General features: G+C 38.7%; 1 protein-coding gene across 1 annotated transcript; it reads right to left on the bottom strand.

Moving 5' to 3' along the window:
* Window positions 1–12,979: 12,979 nt before the first annotated feature.
* On the bottom strand, window positions 12,980–16,532 carry LOC112056315 (uncharacterized). Its single transcript, XM_024096725.2, has 2 exons — window positions 16,301–16,532; window positions 12,980–16,028 (listed from the first exon to the last, which is right to left on the bottom strand). The coding sequence occupies exons 1-2, from the start codon at window positions 16,391–16,393 to the stop codon at window positions 13,677–13,679; spliced, it is 2,445 nt and encodes an 814-aa protein (XP_023952493.2). The 5' UTR covers window positions 16,394–16,532; the 3' UTR covers window positions 12,980–13,676.
* Between the last annotated feature and the right edge of the window lie 1,938 nt (window positions 16,533–18,470).

Genomic DNA, 18,470 nt, shown 5'->3' with positions numbered 1-18,470 from the left:
AAGCTATAATTTCCATTCCTTCTTTTCTTGTTTATTCATGTCCACAATATTTAATATCAGTAGTGAAATAGACTAGTATTACATTTGTCTGTCTGTTTGATTTGAGCAAAACAAGGTCGGAATAATATTTGTGAAGCCGCCTCTGATCTCTGAGTGGTCTGTGCGTCGAGATTGGAGCCGCACAAAGTTGGTAATTGAAAAATCTTTGAGTCTCCGCCCGCCTCGAATTAAATTCGCTACAATCCTACATATTACTTTACAATACCTCCCCGAGCACCCCCACCCCCTCGTCCTTCTCGTCCCTCCACACATACATGCACCCTCTACAATTGTCTCCTGGAAATTTGTCTCTTGTTTTAAAAAGGAATATTTGAAAAAGGATTCAAAATTCAGTTTTTCATACCTATTACACCTAGACGGATCTCTGTTCTGTATACCAGAGAATTTTCTTAATTCTCCACGTGTGTGATCTGCCAATCCGCATTTGGCCAGCGTAGTGGACTATTGGACTAACCACTCTCAATTCTGAGAGGAGACTCGAGCAGTAAGCCGATGATGATGATGATACCTAAACAGATCTCCACTGATGCCTTTCTAATGTGTATTGTCTAATGTGTAATTAGAGGTTTATTTCAAAAAAGTTAGAAACTAATGTAAAGCTTTCTTCTCAGATTATTAAATTGTCTATCCTTAGGCTTTCATGCGTTTGTTTCCTTACTCTTGCTGGTAGGCGAATGGTAACCTAACAGTGACACGACCGATCGACAAAACAAGGGTTTACTGTCTGAGGTACGTGGGAATATCACCATGCACTTTCCAATCGACTTCGACTGAACATTTTCGTGTTTTGTTTGCGGTTAAAATAAAATTGTTTTGTGAACTGGGACAAAGCACAATAATTTTTAGCTAAACTTTAGGTAGCCAAAGCTTTTGATTGAATTTTCAATACTCTTTAAACAAAACTACATATAAAAGTTACTAATACATACAATAAACTACACATTTAAAGGACTAACATTGTTGATAGTGGTTCATGTCATTGATGCAATGCTCTACCCCTATAGAGCGAAAGTCTATTTTAACTGGATTTACGTAATTTTATGAAAACTGTGTTAGTCCATGCTTCTACCATAAGTGAGTACATACTCGTACGGTAGGCAACTATTGAGTTTAATCTTTAAAGGTGGCATATAATGGAAACATCCCTTATCTTCGTGTGGGGACACGATCTATCTATATTATATATTTGTAAAGAATATGCATTTGTACTGTGCTTCCGTCGCTTGTAATAAAGAGATGAAGTCCTCATTACCCGAGATTCCACTCTTTATTTATGAAATAAAAATGAAAACATTTCTGCGGGGCGCTGACGAATGGCCTCCCCCGCCTGCTGCCGACCCTCTACCCCCCACGACCCTCGTCAAGGGGGTAGCTCCGCGACATTATATAATTCACCCACCTTCCCCGATAGGCGTACAGGTTATGGCATTTAAAATCGCCATTAATGTTATGATAAAATAAAAGCTAACATATTACATTTTATATGCAATTCAATATTGAAGGTAATAATAATAGAAACAATTGCTTCGATTGGATAAGTTAAATATCTTAAATATAAATTAACGCTTTTGTTATTAATAAATATAGAAAAATACAATTATGTGATAGAAGAACAAAAACGATAAAATTTACGTCATGTCTATTCAACTTCAATTAATTGATATCGTTGAATAATAGCTTGTAAAAAATCTTTTATTTACAATTGGAATATAGTGCGAAAATACCTATACGCGTAGTTCTAATATAATGTGCTACTACTAACTACAGAATATTTTCACATGAATGCTCATATGAAATTATTCCGTACTTTATCAGTTGCACTGTGAGTTGTGACCCATTAAACTGTAACCTACTTCATTGTAGAAACTAATAATAACCAATATCGACAAATTATTGCTTTATATCTTCAGAAATTTTTGAGGTGCTATTGTGTACTTTACTAGACTAGGCTAGTCAAGTCAGTAGATCTGGCATGCTGGTAGGTTCCGGCCGCGGGCTTATCCACCACCATCTTACCATCAAAGACGTATTGCTACACGGACAAGACACGTAGCGTTCGGCTACGACATTTCGCACCTGTACGAGTAGTCAGTGAGATTAGTTGATTCAACACTTTTCCAATTTACGTAGCACGCTACTGACCTATGACGACAACGTTGAAATTAAAGTTCCCTTCGGGCTACATTCATTGAATAAATAAACGCTCATACCAATATAAAGCAAACAGTTGGTGCAAAATAAATTCAATTCGATGTTGTATTCATTCGCATATCGCACTAAAGTATCGCGTGTAAGTCGTTGTTGGCTCCTTCAGTCCTCGGGCCGTGGGCTCAGTCCTCAGTCCTCAGGCCTCGTGAGGCGCGCAAGTAGCCGCGGGGTGCGTTTTATGGCGCGTCGGCTCCTCATGAATACATCTGCCGCAACTCGCTGCCACCCTCCTGATGGTTTTATAATCTACTTACAACTTTTTACAACGTTATTTTACACGATTTATTTGTAACCAATTCTTGAAGATTTGGTAGGTATACTTGATTTAGTATTGAGTTCAAAGATTTTCGTATTCTTATTTACGAGTAGGTTAGGGAAATAGTTTGACATACCTATTTCTATGTTATAATAGTTTCTAATGACTTTTGAAGCAATAGAATTGAAAATAAAACAGGAGACTTTGACTTAGTAAATTATAAAGATTTCTGTGAAGATTTTTTACTTGAATTAATTTAATTTACCTAGGTGTTACCTAGAGTACTATTTACGACCCATTCTAAAACGTAATTTGTTTTTATATCTACTTATAAGTACACAATTGAATGCCTTACCATCAGAAGAAAACACGTAACATCGCTGGCAGGCGCTGGTATCTAATGATGCGTCGCCTGACGAACGAACTGTAACGTAACAATGTGTTGGTACCTATTCATACAGTGTGAACCCGTAAGCCACTCTGTGTAATTCAGGGCGCAAACATCCCCCAACGCAAAAATAACACACCAAATATGATAACAAAGTCTGAACAGTATTCTGAATCCCATTTAAAAAGGCAGGCGGAGGCCATTTTCCCCTCGGCGTAGTCTCGATTACGTTGTAAACAAGTCCGACATTCCGTAGCGAGTGTTTAAAATTGGGCTGTGAAGCCGCGGGGCAGGGCCGCGACATATTGCCAACATATTCTCCGCTTGAAATTTATTGTAAATCGCGGCGGGCGGGGATTTGAATGCGGGGTCGCCCCCGCGGCTCCTTGCGCCCCTGAATGTCAATAAACCGAATGGACTTTCGAATTTCGCTACATTCGCGTCGTGTTTGCGTTTGCTGCCTTCGCTTTTTTCTTTTGCGAAAAAACCGTGTCTCCCCCCGGCGCCCCCTCGCCTCGGGCGCTTCCGATTTTATTTATCTAAGGTTTTCCATTCGCCGTAATTGTGTGAGTTGGACCTCGATTATTGCTAAAGCGAATATTTATTTGGGTTCGAGTTTGCTTTTCATTTCGCCTCGTCCGGCCGGCTCGGTGCGGCGGTGCGGCGCGGCGCGGTGCGGCGCGGGTGCGGTGCGGGTGCGGTGCGGGTGCGGTCGGGCGTTTGGCGGCATTGTGCTACAAATTGAATTTGCAGGGGCTCGGAATCAAATGTTGTCGAAAGAAATGACTTGTCTCCGCCGATTGACGCTATCTCCAAATTGATCGCCTCTCTCATGTACAGATATACGAGTAACGTTATCATATTTATTCTCTGCCTTCAAATGTTTGCAGCCGACATCCAAAAAGTGAAGGTTATCAATATTATAAATGTTGTTTTGTTGAGCAACAGTAACAATTAGATAGACAAAATCTATAGTAGATGAGATGAGATGAGGGTGCAGATGTTGGTAGGTATTAAAGTCCGGCCGCTCAGAGATTCCTTTCCTGACAGATGGACGATGTAACATGACAGATACAAAAAACGAGACAATTCTAATTGCATACGTTTGTCCCATTCGCACGACCTGTCAGAAACGCAATCTCTGAGCGGCCGCACTTTAGTGGCGCCGGGTGCGGGGTGCGGGGTGCGGGGAGCAATCAGCATTAGTCGGAATATATTTCGCGTAAATCTTTCACGGCAGCTTTTATGCTTATCGTAAAAAACGGCCAAGTGTCCGAGTGAGCCATAAATATGGCTCGTAAAGCCGCCGCCGTGAGGTGCCTTGGCGTGCCGTGACGTGCCGTGACGTGCCATGACGTGCCGTACGGTGCCGTAGCGCTGTGTACACAAGCATCCGCATCCGATCCGATACGGCTGCGATGCTCACCTATAATATGTCGAATTTTGTTAAGTAGAAAAAATATTATTTTAGAATAATTAACAATGTTGTAATTTTAATTTTGAAATGTATACATAGATAAACCTGGCTTTGTTTCTGGAACAATTTTTGTAAACATTCATAAGTTTAGGCTGCCTGTGAGTTATCGACTTAGCTCATTTGCATTTCCGTTTAGTAACAAATAATTGTCATCATTAGCAGCCTATCTGCCTAAGCTTAATTTTCCTGCACTTGGAAGACAGAAAGCTCAATACTTCACAGTATGACTTGAACCTCCTGATCCGACACCATGCAGGTCAGCAACCACTGGGCCGACGGAGCAATAAATCAGGAGCAACAAATTAAAAGCATTTCTCCATAATTCGGTAGCATGTCGGTCGTTAAGTTCCCGTTCGTGTAAAGCGCGAGGGTAATTTGGTAAATCACCCCGCGGGCGGCGGGAGGGGAGGGACAGGGCAGTTTTGCATGATCAGCTTTGTTTGGAAGCTATTTATTGTTTTCGCTATTCGCCATCAGTGAGGAGTGCAGAGGGTCGCTTTGTTTACGTTATTGTTTGTTTTGATGACGTGTCCGTCTGTTTAGAGCTCTTTGAATGCTGTAGAGATGCTACAAGAGAGAGATGCTTGTTGATTCTCCTTTCTATATAGTTTCGTGTATGGGAATGGCTTGCCTTCCAAACGAAAATAATAGTGAAATTAGACTTTTGCGATCGACACAGGTAATTAAAATGTGTGCAGCTTCGGTGTACCTACCTTTTAGGGAGTGCATGCTTACATTGAAACATGTTGAATTTTAATGTTTATAATTCATCCAATGTGTCGATAAATTAGATTAAGACGTAATTGTTATGCGTTACAGGTGCAGCAGACAAGTGGCACGCACGCACGCACGCACGCACGCACCCAGCGCACGCAGCCACGCAGCGCACCTGGGGCACACAGAGGCTGATAGCGCAGCGGGGCGCACGCCGCAAGTATTTAAACTAGGTAATTAATTAGACGTGTTTTACTAATTATATTGTTCAAATACACCGTTTACTGCTGCGAAAATGAGGAGTAATAATAACAGGAGGTTGATGTTTTAATTGCAAATTAATTCTCATACATTACTTTGCTTTTCCTGTTTTTAGTGTTTCTGACTACGAGAGATTACACGTCTGTTTAATTCTACAGAATATTAAGAATTTCATTAAACAAAACAAACAAAATTATATACGTTTATATTTTCAATCAAAGAAATTCATTCATGTAATATTGGCCTTTTGAAAAATTGCAATACAAATGGATACCTACCTACTTGGGTTCACTTTGCATCAGAAGGCGTTACAGTTTATAGACTGGTGTGGCATGGTTACATGGTACTAGTGTAAGAGAAGTTGAACTATGAAGGTTTTCTTTGTGATACTACAGTGTGAAATTGTGTGTGCATTTTATCGCTTTCTGTTTTGTTCATTTTATAATTTTTATCACGGGTTTGAAAAAGCATGTAAAGTTGCAGTCCCTGAACAAGGTCACCTAATAATTATAAAAATTGCGGGGTTTTAATCATTTCTTTTATAATTAAGTGCAATTGCAACCTAGTAAAAAGCCATACATACACGAGACCTCGCTGTTTGAAAATCCTTAAAAGTACAATGTCTCGCTGTTAAGAACGGATGTCATTCTATTATTATGACAGGATTATGACGCGGCGAGATTTGTCGTCAAATCAGCGCCGTGATGTATCGCCCGATCGCGGCACTGCATGCGATGGATGTACAAAGCCCCACTTTGCGCCCGCACTATAAACGTAACCATAAACGTAAACCGACGCGAGCCCGGTTTAGCCACCAATATCCTAACCGAACTAACTATGTTGACACATCGAGGATGGAATACGTGATTCTAGTGGATGCGGTAACTGTAACCCTACTTCTCTGATGTATCGATTCCAGTTTGCCCACTGAACTAACTTTAGACATCAGTTGAGTGATTAGATCCTAACCCGAGATGATGAGATAGAGATCAAAGATGAAATCTGTCTCTGAGAGAAATTTTCAGTTGGGATAGAGACAGGGTAGTGGTTCAACCCCTTTCTATTCAGACAACTTCAAGTTGTCTCTCACTATCTTTAACATCTGATAGTGATCATAGTCGCAATGGAATAACGGGTTACATCTAATCCCAAAATCCGTATTACAGTAGAGTCCTGAGCCTTGTCCTTAACATATTGTTGTGACGATTCTAAAATATGTATGAAGAAGCAGCCACAAGGTTAGTGCAATGAACAACGATTGGACGACTAACTATACTTAACCCATGCTAACTGTGCAACTGTTTACCAACAATCATATTAATACCCTCATTCTCGATTTGTTTGTCGGTACACAGTAGGTACACATCGAGTATGGATTGAGTACGTGTAGGTATACCTACATTGCATGAATTGTATGCTTCTCTAGACAATCGCACATATTTTGAGTTCGCTAATAATGCGGCGTCCAGTGGAATGTTTCGTAGATGCGTGTCCCGCGATTGAACGCGATTCTCTCTAAGACAAAGTGTGTTATTTCTCGCGGGATCCCGGCGGGCGGGGGAGGAGGGGCGGCACACGCGGGGTGTCAGGGTGTGTGGCGGGGCGGGCGGGGAGGGCGGGAGGGTGCAGTAATATTTTTACGAGCGCGTTTTATTGTGCGCGCGATAAATTTGTCATCACCCGGCGCGACCCGCGCGTCCCGCTGAGAGTCAATGCAATATTACACAAACATGTTACATTTGCAAAATTGCACTGACCACTCGCAACCAGCGTATGGTGTAACTCTACAACATTATGTTTAAATTGAGGGTCACATATTTTAGTACCTATAATAGAAGGAATTCTAACAGCGCATCGCGTTACTACCGCCCTGCTGCCGTGCTTTTATGGAATTACACGGAAATTACCTACTAACCATTGTTAATAATTCTCAAGTTACATAGTTACCTACCTATAGCAAAATTACTAAACAGCGTTCTAGCTGGCCTATTCACTATTATGGTCTTTATTATCAATTGACAAAATGTCATTTACCTACTGTGTGATGTCCACCAGTAAGCACAATTTCATATAATATTAAGTTAATTAGCATACGTCAAAGATAGTGAATTAGACTGCAGGACATTTGAGTGTAGGTATATAAAATAATAGGCAAAAAATGTCTTCCGGTGGCTACTGACAACCCTTCGAGGTAGTGGATATTACACACTTGACATTGTGTTCTTCGGTAACAATGGGAATAAGTATATTAGGTGGCTAAATACACCAAAGTTAATGAATAAGCCTGCTGTTTAGCCGCCACACAACATTACTGCGTTTCGATCTATATGATGCATGGTCATTGATCATTGATGAAAATACAGGCACGTGACTCTACAAACATCTATTCCTTGTGTTGCGGGACTTGGGTTGCGGGACTTGTAGGTTGCGGGACTTGCCTACCTAAGATCATTCACGGAGCTTACAACTCAGGAACATTTCCCCAATGTTTCAGTATCGAGAGCCGGAACCGGAAGTCAGCCAAGCTCGCCGATGACTGCACTCTACGCTGCAGCGCTGCAGGTTGAGGCTTCAGCCTAGAGCTTTGTTAAATAAGTAGGTATTCGATTTTATAAATCGATTTAATTACTCGTAGTTTATGAAAATGAGATAGCTACTTAAATGAGTTTTGTATTTGATTATTTAAATCAACTAAGTAATTGTTGTACTTTTTATCTAAACTGCTAAGTTGTTTTTTAAGATTTATTTAGAGATAAGATAAATAGATAATATTGTAACCTTATGATATTTTTAATACATTACTACCTCGATAATATATTGTTTTAATGTATATATTTATCTATTTGACAAACAGACAGATTTGATCAATGATTACATTGCGAAGAATAATATTATGAACATTATTGTTCGCAATGTGTGAATTATTGATAGTATGACGTCGTAATAACGATTAGGTATAAACTATTTAGACAATTTCAATTTTCATCAAAATCCATTCAGTTGTCGGAAAACGATCATGAAAACTTCAAATGATACCTTTACAACAAAGAGGAAGAATCAATTTATACAATTAAATTTATTAAATCTAGTAATTCGTAGCATCTATACCAATAGGTCGGTAATAGCAAACTTTAGATCACGATATCTGCAAAAATTAGATTAAGTACTTTATGACTTTGTACAGATATTACAGTGCACAATTGTAGGCAACTACACAGGTGCACTTATTATTCTAACGATAGCTCTACATGTCTGAGTGACGAGGAGTACCGTTATCGCTTGTTTCCCTACTGTTTCTGGCGCTACGTTACCAACCTATTACTTCAAGGTCACTTTATCGAAAATAATAGTCGACACAAAAGACGTCTATAAAGAGATAGATAGTTCTATTTAACATCAATACTATAATAAACTTAGAGACACAATTATCCGTCCATTTTAATATGCGCGAGTATATTAAAGTGGGCTGATAATTGTGCTTCTGAGTATACTTTCCTTCATATCTTAAACTAGCCAACTCGCGCAGTTTCACCCACGTTGTACCCATTCCCGTGGGAATACGGGGATAAAATATAGCCTGTGTTATTCCCTGATAATGTAGCTTTCTATTGCTGAAAAGAGAAGATACTTGGTACAATAGTTTCAGAGGCTTTTCGTAAAACACAATCAAATCCCGCCTCTATAAAAATATTTAGGTATATTAATTACTAGCGGACGCCCGCGACTTCGTCCGCGTGGAATTCAGTTTTTCACAAATCCAAATTTCCATTCCAAATTTCAGCCTAATCGCTTCAGTCGCCGCAGCGTAAAGGAGGAACAAACATACACACACACACACACACACAAACTTTCGCCTTTATAATGTGATTGTGATATACCTACATAAATATTTTTATAGAGGCAAGATTTGATTGTTTGTTACGAAAGGCCTATATGTATACATTTCGTTTATTAACAACTAGCATCCAGTGGCCTTTACTAGTTATGCAATAGTTTATTGCCCAAAATAATGTTAACCTCATTTTTAATTTGTTTGTCGGTAAACAGTGCACATCGAGTATCTTAAGTATAGAATTTAGATCAGCAGATCAGATATTGTGTATGTTGCTGTTACGAGAAACTGAAAACTGTACTTGATCAGTTCTTGCTTTTATCACAGATTTATTTATCAGATGCAGGTTCGTGACCTGGTCCATAGCTTAATAATAAAAATTCAAATAAAAAACAGCGCAATAAGGAATGTATACTCGTAACTACTAATGCAATGTAAATTCTGAAACTGGCTGCATAATGGATATCACCCTGTCCCGATGCGGCGATGCAGTTACTGAGCGTTGTACATACGAGTGTTGTAGCTCGAGAGATGGCTGTACGCACTAAATAACTCACATACGTAGCGGTTTTTGTGAACGCTCAATTGATATACAATTACCTACAAAGTAAAATCGCATAATTAATGTAGGCTAGGACAACTGCGGCAAGCTGAACGTCCACAGTCACGATTTGCTGTAGCATTACAGTTTTTGTGTGCTCGTCGATCGAATAATGTACTTAGTTGACAGAAAGCAATTTACTGCATCTAATGGTTACCATATTATGTGGCTTTGGATCACGAAGTTCGGGGTTCGAGTCTCGGGGGTGGCTATGATATATTGAGCTTTTCTTTCTTCTTACAATTTTTCAGCTCAACTTTATTCTCAAAGGAGTTGGAAAGTGTTAAACCAGTCTGTCATTGGGTCATTAACAACTGATAATCGTCAAATAATTTAACCTTAAGCCCATCGACCAGCATTAGAGCAACGTGGTGAGTCTCTATCCCCTCTCCTATAAGGACTAAACAACATGGAAACTAAATGGATTTGGTTCTTCGAAGCCTGTTACAATTCTGAGTCATCATCTCCAGAGGATGCTCCAGCTTTGGAACAATAGTTGACAACTCGATTATAGGTATACAACCCTCTGTTCGGTAGCTACACGATCAACTGCGGACAGGAAATGCATCCTCGCAGGAGTGTAAGACATACGGCGGTGGTCGCTCAACTTCACGCAGCGCTGTAATCAGGATTGACCGATCAGCGATGACATAATGTGGTCGCAAAAACCTCCCGTCGGCGGCGGCGCCCCGCTGCGTGCGACGTACCCCCTCGCCGCCCCGCGCCCTGCGCCGGCCTGCGCCTGCGAGCGCACTGCACACACCCCGACTGCTCGCCGGTCTGCGTCTGCGCTACAGACTTCACTAATTTGGATAATTAATAATGATTTTTTTTTACATTATATAGGCGTGCACTTGGCTGCAATCACGCTTGACAGTAAGCGATAATGCAGCCTTGTCCAGAAGATGCCTATTCACTCTTGACTTGAAGATAACCATGTTGTATGTGGTAGGGAGAACCCGAGTACGTCGATTCGGTATCGGTCTGTCAACACTTTTTCTATGTTGAATAAATTACAGCGCCAGAATATATCACTAAACGGATTTCAAAATTTAGAAAATATTGTGGAAATATCGTATCATCAGTAAGTAGTCCCTATTCATAGAATTTCGTTTTGGTTAAGTTAGATTGCTTAGCTTATGATATACTATAAAACAAGAATATTAAACTTGGTCAACTCAATTATGACAGTCAATAAAATAAAAATAATATTGGAAATGCAGCATTATTTTAACTGACTTCCAAAAAAATAGGAGGTTCTTAATTCGCCTGAATCTTATTACCTATTTAGAGGAATGCCTAACAATAATAATAATCATCCGATATTGACATCTGTGCTTTTGACCTAGTTTTAATTTACTCGTGGGTATCAAATTTCAATATGGCGCTACAATTCATCAAGGTAAACTGTACCCAGTGGCGGCGCTACAGCATACAACCGCTGGCGTCCCGTGATCGGTTAAAGTTCAATATGAAACATGAAAATATTCACGTTTTTATCCTATCATCTTATTACCGTCAAAAAGGTGTTTTAACAAATTACCCGTTACTACACAAGTAACGCAGTTGGGATGTGTGTAGACGCTTTACCGTCTGCCATAACGCCGAGTTGTTGCAAATAGCAGCAGCGATGACGAGATATCGCAACGTTGTTAACATTTCCATATAGCCGCCATATAGCCTGTCTGCGATCATAGAGTAGAAATAAACATACATTTCTTTACACAGGCAGAAGAGGAATCTATGAATGTTGATCGCAGTCCGTCTGCTACTGGAAATTTGTAACAGTCGGGTATACGCGTAGTTATAGCGGTTACAGATGTAAAAAGTTTTCAGATTGTGATATAAAATCTTGCGTAAAGTCAGTTGATTTTAATTTATCTTCGAACTGGTATAAAGTCTAATGAACATTAATTGCACAACTAATACTCGAGTATTCATTTACAACTAGGTAATCTATAATTGAGGTAATATTCTATTTGCTAAACAAAAAATATGTTCAGGGAATCGATTGACCGAAATATTTAAATGAATTCAAGGATAGATTAAAGTTGTCGTGTTTGCGATTTATGATGACGAAACACGATTAAACATTGCGATAGGAATCGATTAGTTTCTTCGTTTCTGACATTATTATTGATCACGAGATTACTTATCGACTGCGATTTCCTCCGCGTCAAAGGAAGTCATAAAATACTTACTTTAAGTTGCAGAATTGCATTCACAATAATTCCTAAATTAGAAGTGCTTTTTTCTGTACAGACTTTAGCTTAGACTGTATGTAACTAATGATAATATGAAAGTCCTAACAAATATGTAGGAATAATTTACTAGGACGGAGATGACTCAAGAGTAGGTGGGCTAAACAAAAGACTTACTATTGGATTATTTAATAAAAACCTATTTATTACAATGTCCATTTCCTAAAAGAAAAGTTAAGAGATAAAATCTGTGATTTTTCAGAACTTTGCAATTTTATAAACTCCTATACCGTAGATACATAGGTAAGTGCATTAGCCAACTGTTGAATTTGGATCATGGGGGCTTTGGGTAATAATAATTTATTTATTTGCTTTAAACATGGGTAACATTTATATGGGTTATAAAATTAAATATACAATTATTCGATCCGAACATGTCTTGCCTTTATAGGTAGGTAACGGGTAAAGGATCCAGACTCAGACAGGAGTGCCCACAGAATGACAATCTACTGAAACTCAATCTCAAATCTGTAGCAATTTGACTCAAAATTGAATCAAATTGAATTAAATTACCTTCCAAGGTTTGATGTGTGGTCTATGTTCTAAATACACAGATCGGAAATTGTCTTTCCAGCGAGCAGTGTTTGACGTTCGTGTAGGTCGCTCGCTGGCGCCAGGTGTGTTTGTTCCGCGACATGTTGTCATACGCTGTCATGCGAGTGTCGCAGCAGTCGTCGACAGTAATACATGCGCACAAAACACGAGCGTGGCCGCGCTTCCGGCGCCGGCGCAGCGCAGCGTGGCGCAGCTCGATGGCGCTCAGCAAAAACTCATAACTGCTTCATCTCAAAGTTGCAAGTCAATTCTTTTGCGAAAACATCCATCTCTGATTCTCTCTTTATTACATACAATATGAGAAAACCGTCGAACCGATGTTAAGCCTACCAACATTTAAAGTGGTATCAACTCACTTATAGTTATCAAATCTATAAGGTATCGTAGGCAATTAACGCCCACTTAATTTCAAATCAATATATTATTTAATGAAACAACTGTATTAAAAAACTGCTTAGAAAAATAGTTTTATTGACAAAAAATAAACACAAAAAAGTAATACTTAAGTGCTATAAGTCGTATAAAATTATGTAAACAAAGAATTTTTGAATACCCTGTCATGGGCGTTATTGAGCATACGGTTTTTAGTAACGCCCACATAGTAATTTACAAATTATCTTAATAAACAAAAATATTTTGACTTATAGCCGTACAAAACCAAAAAGTATATTCTGTTGTCTTTTATTAGAAAGAATCATAATTGTCATAAATGACCTACAAATACTACTATATTTAAATTTTGTAACACGTCCAACATATCTCGTATTTTCTATTTAATCATCTTTAACAAAAATATCTCACTTCTAACAAGTTTAATAATTATAGAAAATCAACATATATATATTTTTTTCATTAAAAACAAATTATTAAAAAATGCTTATTGGGCGCTATAAAACGTAGATGGCTAATGACGCCCCAGAACAGTGCGCCAATTAACGCCCAGAATTAAGTACAAAGCTTAATTAATGAGATCAATAATAAACTAATTATATCCTAAGAACTAATCAAAGTACTTATCAGTAATCAGTCTTACAGTCATTTGGAATTGTAGTACGTTTTATATTTATTCGCAATTTGAACAAATTAAATATTCGTCATGTATAGAGAGGCCCACACACTCCTCATGGTACCACTTCATGCAAAATTTACATTGTCTCATGTCCAATTTTGTAGTTTCATGACATGCATAGCAGTACCAGTCTTCCGTATCGTCTTTTTTTTCATTTATCTTTTTCTTATTTTGTTGTTTCTTATCCTTTGTTTTTATTACTTTATTTTTTGATTTAATCTTATCTTTCTTGTTTTTCTCTTTTTTTTTGGTTTTGGTATTCTTTGTTTTATTTTTATCTTCATCGTTTTTGTTAAAGAGATCTTTAGTAATACGTTGACCTTTATAATTGATAGCCTTCTTTCGTGGACGTTTTGTTTTAGTTATAGAGTAATTAGGAGTAGGCAAAAATTCATGAAATTCCGTTTTGTTACTTTGTCTCTTTAAATTGAATAATGGTATATTATCTTCATCTAGTGAACCAGACTCATCATCATCAGAATTTACTGTTTGCTTTTTAGGTGTTGTTTCTCCTTTATTTATGACAGTTAAATTTTCATTTTCTTCCTCTGATAAATAACCATAAACGTCTTCAACTGAATATTTTAACTTATTATGCGATGGCTTGATTATGTAACTATCTATGTCAGACGAGTCAGAGCTGTATTGTCGGCACATAGGTCGTTGCAGACCTGAACAACTGGGAATATCAATATCATTAGAGCTTTCTTTGTTTGCAGGCGCTTCTGGTGGTGCTTCAGGCACATATAGATTTTCAGAAAATATGGATGGTGAAGCACATAAGCTATGGACTGAATCATGAGGTGTATTATTATGCGGAGCTTTTTCCAAATCATTTTCAGAAACATCAGTAGATGAGCTATAATCAACAATACTAGAAATTTTTGCTGCCCTTAATCCTGTTGATTTAGGCAAAACATTCTGAATATTTTGACACTGTTTAGAAGAAATCTCTTTAGGTGGCGTCACAGTCAGGTAATCGTCAGCATCAACATCAAATCTATCAGGAGTCGAGTCCCGCCTGTTTGATGCGTTAAAATCAATATTAGGCTGATTTTCATCAGAGTAAGTGTCAATATTAGAATCAGATTTAGGATTCTGCACTTGTTTGTTTTGATTTTGAGGATATGGAATTTCAGATAAAACTGATGGAGCAAATGCTTCTTCCGGGATTGCTTCAGGGTTATAGGGATACAGACCAGTCGCTTTGAAACCATTCACTATATTTGTATGTGTCATGCATTTAGGCCACACTTGCGAAAATATTTTATTGAAATCGGCTTTGTTTAATGTCCTATCAACTTTGACTGACAAATAATTCATAACAGCTTCATCCCAGTGATGTTCATAGGATTTATTTACCGATTTGTCTAACGGTTGCAGCTCGTGGGTCGTATTTGAAGGAAGGCAATAAAGAACTACGTTATTTTTATCAGCTTCTTCTAGCGCCTCAATTGACAAATGGCACTTTGCACCATCAAAAATTAATAAACATTTATCAGCGACTTTATGTTTTGCCAGGTGTTGAATAAATTCTACAAATAAGTCTGAGGTCATGCTACCCTTCGGTGCCATTCTAACTAGCGTTCCAGCTGGTAGATTTTCTATAAGATCTGGTCTTTGTCTTTGGCCTTTGAAAATTATCATAGCTGGAATCGCCGTACCTATAGCATTCACACACATTGCTATGGTCACATTTTCTGCATGTTCCGGAGCAATGAGATGAACCCTTTTACTCCCTTTTGCTGCCAAAACTGTGTGCTGTTTATGCACAGTTATTCGACATCCTTTCTCGTCCATATTATATAATCTTTCTGGATGTCGCAGTATATCTAATTCATTATATAATTTGCGGATACTTTGAAAATGTTGTTGAACAATAACTTTATTTAATTTTTGTGCACGAGCTGCATTCATCATTTGCGGTTTTCGTTGGCTAATAGATGGATTTCTTTTTAAAAAGGATCGCAACCAGTCGACACCGGCAATCCTTTTCGAACTATTAAAATTATTTTTGATGTCATGTCTCTCGCAAAATAAGAAAGTTTGTTTTCGAATGAATTTAGGTGTTAGTGGAATTCCTATGCTTGCAAATCTTTTTATCCGCGAAACTAAATCTTTTTCTTGATTATTCGTTAAAACAGGCTTTCTGCCCAAACGTTTCATTTCTTCACCCGTTTTTAAATGATCTCTCAAAGTTCTACGCGGAATATTATACCTTTCTGCTGCTGATCGCTGAGTCAAATGTCCTCTTTGCACAGCATTCATGGCAGCTTTCATGGTATCTTCAGTCCACAACTCCCCTCTTTTCTTGCGTGTGGAATTAAATGGTGTCATTTCCCCGATCTGTAAAAAGCAGATCATTATGATACACAAAAAATACCTTGTTTATATACGCCCACAGTATGGACAATAGCGCCCATACAGGCTATTAACGCCCAAACCTGACTTTACGGGGCGTTATTACCCAATTAGTACCTTCTATTATTCTCATATTTTCACACATAATTACAAACAAATCAATGAAATCTTCAATGAAATATGGAATAAAGGTATCTTTAATAAAAGCTAATCACAAAATAAGAAATAGATAGGTAGAAAAATAAACTGAAACTTACCGATTTGTCAGAGTATATTTTATAATAACAGCGTGCACTGTCGGCCTCCTTGCGGTGCGGGTCGCAACTGAGAATAATCGTGGCGTGATCCATGCCGCGCCGCGTCTGAGCGTTCTTATTGGTTTAATCTATGTGTGCGTGAAATTTGTCGTAACTCACGTGACTTTAACTACGATTATTAGCATTCGGGCGTTATTACACATTGGGCGTTAATTGCCATACCTACCTTAATTTATCATAGTTACTCTACTATAATGAAAAAAAAACAAATGTAATATAACTTGTGATCTATTTGAATGAAGGGAAGTTTTACCAATTTATTTGTTAAGTCCTTGGGGTTTCTGACTTTCTCTGTAAAAATGAAACAATTCGAATCAATATCAGTGCATTAGTTGCAATTCTGTTTGTAGGTACGGATAATCTTCGAGAATAACCTACTATAAAATGGTGCACATTCATATTCACTTATATAACGTGTAATGTGTGTTTTTCTTAATTATAGAGTTAATTATAGGCAAAGTGCGTGTAGGCGTACGTTCGGCCCACACTTTCTACCGCCGAGCCCGCCCGCCGCCAGCGCTCACATCGCGCACTGGTGGTAGGTGCAGTGGTACAGTGATTTATGTGACCATTGCAATATGCAATCATTATTTAACTAGGCGTTCGAAATTAGCGTGAGTTGATTAATTATTGTTAGCGACTAATTGGCGTTGCTGCATCACAACAAAGAAACAAAACACGGACGGTTTTAATTACGAGCTATTTAGTAGTCAGGAATAAACATGAAATATTCAAGTATTTATTATAATTTTATTCTCTCATCATTATCAACCTCTCTGCTGAGCTCGAGTCTACTCTCAAAATGAGAGGGGCTAGCCCAATAGTCCACCACCCTGGCCCAATGCGGGTTAGCAAACTTCACACACGTAGGTAGAGATGAATTAAGATAAATTCTCTGATATGCAAGTTTCCTCACAACGTTATGTCTGCCTTCATTGTTTAAGACACGTGATATTTAATTTCTTAAAATGCACACAACTGAAAAGTTGGAGCGGATTCGAACCCACACCCTCCGGAAACGGAGGCAGAGGTCATATCCACTGGGCTGTCACGGCTCCACCATGCTCCAACAGTAGATCCAATTATAATTTCATTAATTATTACCTATGATAGGATTACGAAATAGGTACTTACAGATAAGCAGGAATCGAAACCGAATCCGGTACCAACTAAGAAAACCTTGAATGTCAGCGTCACGGCGGTCGATTACAATTCAGTAGAACAGGTATATCGATCATTGACTACATTACGTATCCTTTCGCCGCTAATATTGTGTGGTTTGCACTTTGAAACAATCGCAACAACAAAGTAATTATGTAGCGAAACGACAAATAATGACATTTGTGCAAATATTTGCGCGCCTGTCGTCCGGACAACAACACCACTTGACACTTCGTGTGACGACAACTTGCAGGGTCTTGTATATTCAGTGGGTGATGTCACACGCACGTAGGCGATCACTTACATAGCACATAACGATAGTTAATTTTTTACATGTATTTTGTAATAGAAGTACTTATTGCACAAGCTTATTAACGCTTAACGGCCTCGCTTCTCCTCCTTTCTTCTTTATTATTTCTCGAAACAAAATAAAATTGAATATCTAATCATCATCATTACCATCAGCCGATGGACGTCCACTACACCACATCGCTCTCGAGCTGCCAGCATCCAGCGGCTCCATGCAAACCGCTTGATGTCCTCTGTCCACCTAGTGAGGAAACGACCAACAATGCACTTTATAGTGGGGGGTCGCCATTTCAGGACCTTTGGACCCCAACGTCCATTGGCTCTTCGAACTGTGTGACTTTTTTTTTGACATTGCTCTTCAGCTTCGCGACTCGCTGAGTTATGTCAGTAACTTTAGTTCGTCTGCGGATCTCCTCATTTCTGATTCGATCGTAGAGAAACTAACTGAGCCATTTAATATGGCCTATAGTCAGTGACCAACTCTCGGATTCGTAGGTCATCACTGCGGCAATACGCATTGTGCGAAGTTTTTCGTCCTACGGCACTGAGGAATTTTGGACGTAAAGATGTCGTGGAGTTTCCCGAACGCTGCCCAACCGAGCTGGATTTGGCGGTTCACCCCTTTCTCGAAATGGACCTA

This window comes from Bicyclus anynana, chromosome 9, assembly GCF_947172395.1.
Source record: "Bicyclus anynana chromosome 9, ilBicAnyn1.1, whole genome shotgun sequence".
Lineage (NCBI taxonomy): Eukaryota > Metazoa > Arthropoda > Insecta > Lepidoptera > Nymphalidae > Bicyclus > Bicyclus anynana.
This window is presented reverse-complemented; position numbering and strand designations above follow the sequence as displayed.

Excerpts from the sequence above, each read along its gene's own strand:
- LOC112056315 (XM_024096725.2), bottom strand. The coding sequence starts at position 16,393 with ATGGATCACGCCACGATTATTCTCAGTTGCGACCCGCACCGCAAGGAG. Across the intron at positions 16,029-16,300 it reads AAATATACTCTGACAAATCG|ATCGGGGAAATGACACCATT; the intron begins GTAAGTTTCAGT and ends TGCTTTTTACAG.